This window comes from Hoplias malabaricus, chromosome 1 (genome assembly GCF_029633855.1).
Source record: "Hoplias malabaricus isolate fHopMal1 chromosome 1, fHopMal1.hap1, whole genome shotgun sequence".
Taxonomy (NCBI): Eukaryota; Metazoa; Chordata; class Actinopteri; order Characiformes; family Erythrinidae; genus Hoplias; species Hoplias malabaricus.
The window spans coordinates 23,140,102-23,151,256 of NC_089800.1; the positions used below are offsets into that span (position 1 = coordinate 23,140,102).

Below are 11,155 nucleotides of genomic sequence, written 5' to 3' on the forward strand. Positions count from 1 at the left end.
TCTCGGTTAAAAGAACTACAACAACAACAACAACAACAACAACATAACCGAAGCTCCAGTCTGACGCGCGTGCACGGAGAGGCGGCTCTTGGGGGAAGTGGGACTTTAATCAGTTCTTCGTTTATTTCTGGATTGTGACTGGGATCAATGGACGCGTGCACGAGCTTGTGCGTCTGCTTGCGCACACACCGGCTGCATTAGCCGCGCCGCCAACCTTCAGCATCTTTCCTCTAATTCTTTCCTCTGTTTCTTCTCCCGCTCTTTCACTCCCACCGCGAGGACCATGATGCTGCTTTCCGTTTAGCGCGTGCCAGCACGTGCCTCGGGCTTTTATTTATTTACGTGCGTGCAGAGAGAGAGAGAGAGAGAGAGAGAGAGAGAGAGAGAGAGAGAGAGAACAGACGGACATGACGGACCACTGAGGCTCTTTTTACACGCTTTGGCAACTACCTCACGCGCGAGAATCTCTGGCCTTGCTCGTCATCCAGGAGCTATTCCTGACCACATCTGGGGCGTCAGAGACTGGCAGAGGCTGGTGTCCTGGAGTAAAAGGGCAGTTGGCATTTTGCAGTTTTCTCTTTGTGTCTCGTTCGGTGACGGTAACAACATCAAACACCCGGCACCCACACCAAACCCGCCGAACACCTCCGTCCAGAGCTCGAGCTACAGCGGCGGAGAGATGGTCCACTGTGCGGGCTGCGAGAGGCCGATACTGGACAGGTTCCTGCTGAACGTGCTGGACAGAGCGTGGCACATCAAGTGCGTGCAGTGCTGCGAGTGCAAGTGTAACCTCACAGAGAAGTGCTTCTCCAGAGAGGGCAAGCTCTACTGCAAAAACGACTTCTTTAGGTGAGTGCCGACCTCAGGACCAGTTTTTGGGAAACACTGATCTGGGACTGGACAAGACAGTGGTCATCAGGCTGGAGTTCAGCATGTACAGTCGTATGTAAAGGTTGGGTAAAGTGCTGATGAAATTAGTATATCTTTGATTTTTTTTTCCTGGTTTTGGAAATAAAATATAGGGATATTCTAAAGCGGTTACTGTAAATTAGCTGGGTTTTCAAAATAGTCATATCAGACATGGCAAATACAGCCTTTAACTTTAACTGTGTTTAAACCGCTCGGGTGAGCTCAGCAAATAATTACACAATTTTGCATAATAAAACAAATGTGAGAAAATCTTTAGCTTATTTTCACGTGAGAAAAAACACAAAAACTATAATTTAGTCAGAAATGTCCAAACATTTTCACAGATTTTTTTTTAATTTTAATTAGACCTACATCAGTAAAGAGCTGGTGACATGGGTTGTGGAATGAAAGATTATCCAGATTAGCTCTCTCTCTATAAATATATTTATACAAATTCTGGCCAGTCTTAACTACATTTTTTGCAAATATTTCTATTATGGTAGCCCCAACGTGTAAGATTTCCCTGTCACAGGTATTTTATCAAATACTGGAGCAAATATATTTAGTTACATTATTTTGTAATTAATTAGCATTGGCGCTAAACGGTTTAGACCGGAAGTCAGGCGGTTTAACTGAAATATACATTTTCCGGATATATCTAAATGGATTTTATTGGGCAAAGGAGTGAGAAGTGAGTTGATTTCGCACCCGGCACTAAGTAAAGTAAACTGCATTAATCTTTATTTTTTTAAATGTATTACAATTAAGAGTCAACACAATTTTATTTGGGATAAACGACTGATTTAGCAGCTCCCGCTGTGAGAGTGAGAGGAAGACTTGTCAACGAGGTTAGCATGCTGGACACTTTGATTAGCACGACCGTTAATTAAAGGCCTGTTCATTTGAATTGTCATGTAAAACGCAAACGAAGAATGGTTAACACCGCGAGTCTGTACACGCTAAAGGAAATCACACTTTGTTTTTAAGGATCAGTGCTCTGTCGGTGTGGGTGAGTGTAGTGTAGTGTTTGCTGTGCTCTGAGCCAAGATGTGATAAGTGGATTTGAATAGTAACCCACTTTGAGGTAGAAATCTGACAGACTGAGAATCAACAAATCAGAGCGCAAAACACTGCCAATCCACACCGAGCCCGAGGCGTTGTTTGTGTATTGGGGGAGACACCTCACTTTCCTCGCTCTCCTTCTGCTCATCTGGTTCATGTTCAAGTTTTCATTCACCTCTTTTCTTGTTTTTTTTATTTTTATTTTTTACAGTGTTTAATATTATATTTTATTATTTTTTATTTTGTGTTGTATGTTTCTTTTTTTCTGTATTGCATTTTTATCTATCTATCTATCTATCTATCTATCTATCTATCTATCTATCTGTCTATCTGTCTGACTGTCTAGACAGATAAAAAGAGAGAGATAAAAATAATACGATTACGATTTAATTAGGATTTTCTTACGATAATTACTTTTTTTTTTACATTTTTGAATTTCTACGTTAATAAAATTACTGCAATTAAACTAAAACTATGTACTGCCTAAAATGATATTGTATATATAATAGTGTAATAATATAGAATAATAATTACAGTAAATTATATTATAAAAAATATGTTTAATTAAACTGCGATGTAGTAAATGTAGTATTTTCAGGTTTTTAAAAAAGTCTTTACTGACTGTTTGTTTGTGTGTGTGTGTGTGTGTGTGTGTGTGTGTGTGTGCAGGCGTTTCGGCACTAAGTGTGCGGGTTGTGCTCAGGGCATCTCGCCAAATGACCTGGTGCGGAGAGCCCGCAGTAAAGTGTTTCACCTCAACTGCTTCACCTGCATGATGTGCAACAAGCAGCTGTCCACGGGGGAGGAGCTCTACATCATCGACGAGAACAAGTTCGTGTGTAAAGAAGATTATTTAAACAACAGCAACATGAAGGACAGCAGTCTCCTCTCGGGTAAGACCCACTGTAAGACCGAGCTGTGGACAGAGGAGTCACCCGTTTGTCTGTGCTGAACTCCAGTGAAAACCAGTGCTGAAACTTCCATAATGAGCTCCTTAAATTGACAGCAATGACACTAGCAATGACTCTAAGCAGGTTCTTTCTTCTGTATTTCACATTCTGGGCCTGGGCTTATTATGCACTTCATATTTAACTGACCCCACAGGCCCCAGTGGCCCACATACACCCTTCCTTCCCAAGTCCCTATGACACTGAAAGAGCGAGAGGGTATTTTCTATTTAATTAGCAGTGGATTCATCCAGTGGCAAATGTATACATTCATCATTTCCGGTTTCCTAAAGCCTTTCAAATTATATTTGCTTTCTTTATTTGTTTGTTTTTCTTATAATGGTATAATTATTATTATTATTATTTCCTCTTCCACTGTTTTAATAGTGGTATTAATATTATTACATGTATAATTGTGTCTGTTAGTATTTGTGTGTATTAATGCATTATACAGTAGTATTTCACCCTCTATATTATTGCTGTATTTGTTAATAATGGCTGTGTCCGTGTTTCCCTCCGTCCGCAGTAACGGCGTGCAGTGAGCCGAGTTTGTCCCCGGACTCTCAGGATCCTCTTCAGGACGACGTGAAGGACTCGGAGATCGCGGCTCTCTCGGATAAGGAAGCTCCGAGTAACGAGGCGGACGATCAGAATCTCGGCGGAAAGCGCCGCGGTCCACGGACCACCATCAAAGCCAAACAGCTGGAGACCCTCAAAGCCGCGTTCGCAGCCACACCCAAGCCCACGCGCCACATCCGCGAGCAGCTGGCGCAGGAGACAGGCCTCAACATGAGGGTCATACAGGTAGAGTCGCCTTTAAAATCAGTACACAACAGAGAGAGAGAGAGAGATGAGGGATTGACCTGCCTTTTTGAGCAGGACTTGTGTGTGTGTGTGTGTGTGTGTGTGTGTGAGAGAGAGAGAGAGAGAGAGAGAGAGAGAGAGAGAGAGAGAGATTCTATGAACAAGGCCTTACTTTGGCCATTTTTATGTTTCATTTTTTTTAGTTTTTATTTTGGCTCCTTCTTTGAATTAATAATGTTATTATTATTATTATTATTATTATTATTATTATTTTGAATATTTTATTGTTTAATGATGATACTGCTAATAATAATCTTATTTATAAACAGTGTGACTGCTGTTGTGAAAAACAATTTCAGTTTCAGGGTCTTTTTTTCGCAGATATTTTTCTTTTTCTTTTCGTCTTCTTCTTTTTTCTTTCTTTTTTTTATTCATATATTTAATTAGATATTTTTTTGTTTGTTTTTTATTTTTTGCCGGAATCTGTAAAGGTTTGTTGGTGGATTACTGATGTCTCCGCGGTCTTGTTTCTTTTGTCCCCACCGTGTTTTGACTTTGAGTTATTGGTCTAACAGAAATATTTCCATTCAGTCTGATTTCTGATGTAATTTTAGACGGAGCCTGATTTGAAAAGACACTCGGCCTGTTGTTAATAATTGTGTAGTTGAGACAGATAGGTTTGAGTCGTGAGAGGACGGTGTCTGTGATGATCTCTGATCCTTGGCTGTGGTGGCGGAGGTGGTGCCAGCTGGCGGCGGTGAAACAGGCGGCGCGGTGTGAGCGCGTTTAGCCTCGCGCTGAGCGCGTCCTCCGAGACTAAGCTGCCCCAGAGTCTGTTAACGTATACACCCCAGGGAGGGACATTCACCTGGAGACCGCCACTGTAAAGAACACAGAGGATCTCTGAAATTAAAGCAGTGTTTTTAGTACCAGAACATAATACACACACAGTTCACGCGTTTTATACGTAAGCTCAGTTAATTGGGTGCTGTGAAGGAGGACGGTGATGGTGATGATGGTGATTATGATGATGATGATGATGATGATGGTGAGGTGCTTGTGTATTTTTGGGATGCATTGTGATCATATAGGACTCGTAAATCATAGACCCACATTGGAATAATACATTTTTTATCAATCTCCCACTAAAATTAATTTGGAATTGAATTAGACATTTACAGCTTAGAAGAGTTAATTAACAAAGATCGGCTAAAATAAACGTTAGGAATATTAGGATAATAAACACCAGCTCAATACACGTTTCCTAAATTGGACGGCTTTGGCCTTCGCTGTAAAAAATGCTGCTTTTAAGTGACCTGAATCCAAGTGGTAAATCGCTTTCATGTGAATTAAATATATGGTATATTTATATTTATCTTCATGTTAATGCTTTTTACTTTGATGTATTTATACTGGTCCTCTGTCCACTGAGGTATATTCAAAACAGCGCACAAGACCTGGCTGTAAACTCAGGTTTGTTCAATGCGTTCGGACTGGGAGAGAACTTGAGCTGAAATGGAGAAAACGGAGGCAGGGAGCTCTGGAGTCTGGGGAAAATGTGGAAAGAGCAACAGAATAAACAGTAATTAGCAAACCTCCCCCCCAAAAAAATAAAATGAAGCGAAGGATGGTAGATGATGAAATAATAAGCTGACGGAAGGGTAATGTGGGGGGCTTGGTTGCTGTGAGGGAGTGTGTTAATGGGAGATGTGAAGTCCCTGCTGCTGCCCCCTCAGTCGGGCTAAATGAGGGTTAAAAGATCATTAGAGCGCGGATGGAGCCTAGCTCTCGCTCAGTGTAATTGGGAGTAATGTTGTTACTGCGATAGAAAACCACTCAACACGAGCTCAGCTCCACGCCTGGTCCTGTACGGGTCCAGCACAAAATATATTTACTCTCAGTGACTAAATATGTGAGGTCAAAACACAGAGGTTAACGCTGATGTACAGCGGTGTGTCTCGAAACTAAATGACAACAACTCGGACGCCGTAGGTTTTGAGGCGCACGCGCAGAACTGTTTCGATTTTTCAAAAAAATAGTTTTTTATTGTTTGTATTTATTAATATAATTATTTAATTCGTTATGGTTTATATCATGGCGATTAAACATTTCACATCATCCGCTGTGATTTATTTTCCTGTGAGGAATATTGTAGTTGTTTAATTTTGACAACCGCAAAAGACTGAGATTAGCTTTAGCTGCTTTGGGCGAGTCCTGTTAATTTCATATTTTTTCTTTTTCTTTTTTTTTTTTTTTGTATTTTCCAGAGGATTCTTCTGTATATTGCTTCCAAATTATCCAAATAAAATATGGACATTTCCGAATTAGTTTGCGAATCTAAATATATCTATTGTTTTCGCGCAGAAATGAAGTAAAATAACAAAAAGGAAAAGATAGTTATTCAGGGCCCGTAAGCGTGTCCCGTTTTACCAAATACCACACAGTCCCGAATAACACTATAATCCACTGTAGTATGTGAGCCTCAGCGGAAAACCTCTTGGATAATAACTGACCATAAAACACGTTTTATTCACGAGCCAAAATTCGTTTTCATTCCTTCAGTGTAATGTAGTGTATTCTTAGCGTTATATGTTATATTCTTTATAACCACATGCTTTTCTAATGTGCTGTCGACTCTTTTCTGTGCTTTGTGTATGGAAATATTTCGTATAATAAATGTGTATATATTTATATATATATTATAAAAAATATTGACATAATTTAAAAAGATTATATATTCCTGCATAAATACAAATTTTCCGCCATGTCTTAATGCTCAGTTAATTTAAATTTCTGAATATAACATATACTGGGAAATTAAACGAAATTAAAATAGCCGTTTTGAAAAATGATGGCATGCTTTATATTTTATGCGATATTTTTTGTTATATACATTGTTTATAAAATTTTGCCGGACAATAGATAAACAATAGTCAGATTTAGGCTTATTCTTAGTAGAATATATTTAAATATTTTCACATAGAAAAAAATAAATAAATAAAACAGCTAAAACTATCAGGTGTTCACACATTTGTTTATGAACTTACAGCGCTTGTTTCAGAAGTGGTGTGTTTGGATACGTTCCAGTGGTCTCGTGCAGTGTAGTATTGTATGTGTAATACTGTCTGTACAGTGCGGGTGTAATATCTGGAGATGTATTTGTAACAACTGGAGTAATGTGTAATATCTGAAGTAATGTATACTATTTGCAGAAATGTATGTGTAACATCTGGAGTAATATGTGTGTAACAATATAGGCTTAATTTGTGTGTGTGTGTGTGATATCTGGCGTAATATGTGTATAATACTGTGTTTTCAGGTGTGGTTTCAAAACAGACGTTCAAAAGAGCGGCGGATGAAGCAGCTGAGCGCGCTCGGCGCTCGGAGACACGCGTTTTTCCGCAGCCCGCGGCGCATGCGCACTCTGGCTGATCGCCTCGAGCCCGGAGAGCTGCTGCCCAATGGACCCTTCTCCTACTACGGAGGTAAGAGAATTTGTGCTGGACATGGAAGGGGTCTATCAGTTTAGATTATCCAGTCTCCGAGAATGCGATGGGAGAAGCTAATAAACAGTACGAAGAATATAATAATTCTAAAGTCATAGAGTATTGACACTCCTCAGACAAGTCCAGCTGTGGTTTGTTATTTCTGAATTTGATCGACATAAATATATAGATTAACAGGGGCAGGTGACATCTAAAATATTCTAATCAACAATGATCCAATGAGGATTAATAATCCAAAATTATAGCATTTATCATTTAATTTCAATATTTGAGTTAGGAAAAAAAATATTCTTAAGTGTTATAAACCTGTGTCACCATTATTGAGAGGTTGGTAACTTCCACAGTCCCCTCTGATGTTACCAGTATTGCAAGGGGTGACACTACCTCCCACAAAGAACGCATGCTTTTATGCACCACTTTCCTGTTTCCCAGAGTTCCATGTCACTAATCACAAGGTGTGCATTCTGCTGGTGTTTTCCTGGGAACAACAATATTATACATAAGTCTGGGCACCCCTGGTTCAACGAAGGGCTCAGTTGATTTTCTAATTGCATCAAAGTGAACACATCCCCCACAGTGAGCAAACCCCAATTCTAACAATTTCAAAAAAAAAAAAAAGGCTAATGCATCTTATCTATTTATTGACTGGATTTAAAATTGGAAAACAATCTAAAATATTTGATTTTAGTTTTATTTCATTCTAAAATGCAGAATCAAGTACAAACAATAGCCGCGCCAAAATGTCATTTCAAACGGAAGACTGAAGAAGCCAGTAAACAGGCTGTTAATCGGGGTGCCCAAACTTTTGAAGACAATAGTTCATGGCCTATTTGCTGATTAAAGGGCAAGAAACATCAGGCCCCTGGTAAAACCGCCGCTATGTTAATAAGCTCCTCTTTCACTAATGAAGCCTTTAAGCAGTGCTCTGGGTTTGTGTGTGTTAAACCTGACCCGAGCGAAAGGCTTCATTTAGTCTAAACATTCTCCTGAGCTCTGCCTCTAAAGCAGTGTTTAATGGCGCTGTGGCACTGGTTTGGGACGGTGTCCCTCACTACACTCAGGAGCGTACACCGAGCTGCTGTTTCGGCCTCTCTGCAGTTTTCATTAATGTCTAACTCTTTACCATAATTGAGGTCAGTAGGTCAGACATTTCCATCAACAGAGTCCTATTCCAGTGCTATTTCTCGTTCTCTTATCTCTAGCATTCATACGACTTTTATATTTGCTTATTCATTTGGCTTTGCTTGTTTGTTTGTTTTTAATGATTTGTTGTTGCGTTTTTGACAGTTTTAATATTACCATCCATGATTAATTTCTAATAGGAATGAGAATAAAAATCCCGGCATTGTGCTTGTTTATTTGGAATGATAAAATGGCCGAGGATAGACTACATTTTATAAATGATAAACTTTGTTTTGTAAATTTATAATGATGGTGATTCATGGTTTTCTGGTGGTAAGGGAAGACAGTAAGTGAGAAATCGCCTCTTTTAATGTTGCCACACGCTTGTTCCCTGCCTCTGGGCGTAGTCTGCCCCCACCCCACATCATTTCATGATTTTTATCATGAAAAGTTGATGTTTTCTTGCTGTAGAAAGCAGCAGTGTGATTGTGATTATTCTGCACTGGGGCTGGGAGGTGAATTGTGCGAAGGTAAAATCACTGATGAAGTGCTCCTCCTTCTAATTAATTTCCTCGCCAGCCTTGTTCTCCCCACCCAGCTACATTTGTGATTTAAGTGTAACATGCTCTGTGACTAATGTGACACAGTGAGGCCTTGTTCCGCGGAACTACGGGCTACGTACTCCATGATTCTTTTGTGAAAAGCTCAGCTTCTTGAAAGCTTGTGTGTTTGAACCGAGTCTGATGTTTCCCTTTGATCGGCAGATTATCAGAGTGAGTACTATGGACCTGGAGGGAACTATGACTTCTTTCCTCAGGGCCCACCATCTTCGCAGGCCCAGACCCCTGTGGACCTGCCCTTCGTCCCATCCTCGGGACCCACTGGAACCCCTCTGGGGGGCATGGACCATCCCATCCCTGGACACCATCCGTCCAGTGAAGTACAGCGCTTTTCAGACATCATGTCCCACCACCCGGGGGACTCCCCCAGCCCAGAGCCCGGCATCCCCGGACCCCTGCACAGTATGTCGTCTGACGTTTTCGGCCCTAGCCCATCATTTACCTCACTGTCCCTCAACGGCAGCGGATACAGCAACCATCTCTCCCACCCGCCGTCGGAAATGAACGAGGCCACAGTCTGGTAGCTTTCTGAAGGTGGACGTTCCTCGTGAGAGAAATTAAGGGACAACGGAGAAAGGGAGGGTGGACAAGGGACAGGGGACTCTGCTCACATTTTTTTCTGTTTTTTCTTTTTTTGGCCATTCATATTTATTATTTGATGATTTTTGTGCTCAGAGAATTCAGAGGTTCGGCAGAGGACGGCACGGCTGCAGACGGTCACTTTGATATCGTGTTCTGTTCTTTTCTCCTCATCCAAATCCAAACTTGAGCACACAGAAGACTGATGGCTACTGTTGACCTAATCGCCGTACGGACCTGTGCTGTGAGGATTTAGCACAGCAGCCTCCCCTCCTCCCAAAGACCACTGCTTAAACCCTCACTCTCAAAACAATGATCACCACATATTAACAGCATTAGCTACTGTCAAAGACTTTTAACTTTACAAAGAAGCGCCCGCGGCGGCTTTACCTAACGCTTACCTGCGACGTTGACTCCAGGAAAGATCTGAGCCGTCAGACTAATTTATTTATTTGAAAGCTCCTCAGACCTCTTTGCCTTTCAAGGCTCTGCCATATTGACACTTAAACAACTTTTTTTGACACTAAATATGTTTCTGGAGGCCAGGGAGAAAGAAAGGTTCTTTTTTTTCTCTCTCTGTCTGGACATATCCTTTTTTTTTTCTTTTTTTTTTTTTGTTTTTCCAAGAAATCCACCAAATTTGATGTTGGCCTTCAAAAGGCAAACAGTAAATGTTGTACGGATTGTGAACCCTTTATTTAATGGAAGAGAACTTGAAATGTTGTTAAATGAAGTCTACCTTCTAAAAAAAATATTTTAACGAGGGTCTGAAAGGGACTTAGAACAGTCAACTGTTTACGTAATATATTTAATTCAGGAGTTAAAAATATCAACCATGTTTTAGAGCCTCTTGATCCAGATAAAAAAGTTCCAAGCAACCAACCAAACTTTTGTATTGACTTTATTTATATTGTATGAAGAAAAATGAGTTTGCCGGGGTTGTGGTTCACTGTGCTAGTTTGTACAAGATGTTGTTTACAAAAAATGGGAAAAAAGGAAAAAAAAACACAAGTAAGTAGACAGTTGCCAAATAAAAACATAGCACAAATACTGTAAAAGTGCTTTGCACCATTATCTGCAGAACGTGTTGAAACCAAGTGTAAGTGTTAAAAAAAGGATAAGAAGTATTTACTTCTTAATTTTTTTTAGTCTGCTGAAAAAAAATTCATAAATTGTTAATATAACATACTTAGACCTACAAGTTTTATTTTTGTGTCTTTAAAGGAGAATCCAAACTATTAAAATTGATGGTCAAATGCGCAGCGAGCAGCTGCTAATTTCTTTAAATATCAAATTCTCATGGTATGTCTTTTATTGTTCTAATAAACCTAAGCTTACATGACCTCCAGTGCATATTAGACCATTCACTGTATAAATACGACATGTTGAACAAATTTGTGAGTTTTTAATAAAATTAGAAAATATGAAATTTGGAATGCTAGATGCTTTTCCTTGGATTAGTAAACGATTCTATTTTCAGTGCCATTTACAGCACGTACCAGAAGCACCTAATTCGAATTTTGCTGATCATGAAACACTCTCTCAGACTCTGGACACATAGGACCTGCATTTCTTACCGTGAACTTGACATACCTCCTGCTAAATA

General features: G+C 40.0%; 1 protein-coding gene across 1 annotated transcript; it reads left to right on the forward strand.

Annotated features, from left to right (window-relative positions):
* The first annotated feature begins 503 nt into the window (after positions 1-503).
* lhx1a (LIM homeobox 1a) lies at positions 504-10,892 on the forward strand. The gene is made up of 5 exons (XM_066685609.1): positions 504-849; positions 2,641-2,864; positions 3,445-3,722; positions 7,042-7,207; positions 9,115-10,892. The coding sequence occupies exons 1-5, from the start codon at positions 680-682 to the stop codon at positions 9,492-9,494; spliced, it is 1,218 nt and encodes a 405-aa protein (XP_066541706.1). The 5' UTR covers positions 504-679; the 3' UTR covers positions 9,495-10,892.
* The last annotated feature ends 263 nt before the right edge of the window (positions 10,893-11,155 follow it).

Bases quoted from the DNA above. Each gene is read 5' to 3' on its own strand.
- lhx1a (XM_066685609.1), top strand. From the start codon at position 680: ATGGTCCACTGTGCGGGCTGCGAGAGGCCGATACTGGACAGGTTCCTG. The intron at 850-2,640 runs GTGAGTGCCGAC...GTGTGTGTGCAG, and splicing joins TGCAAAAACGACTTCTTTAG to GCGTTTCGGCACTAAGTGTG. The intron at 3,723-7,041 runs GTAGAGTCGCCT...CTGTGTTTTCAG, and splicing joins TCAACATGAGGGTCATACAG to GTGTGGTTTCAAAACAGACG.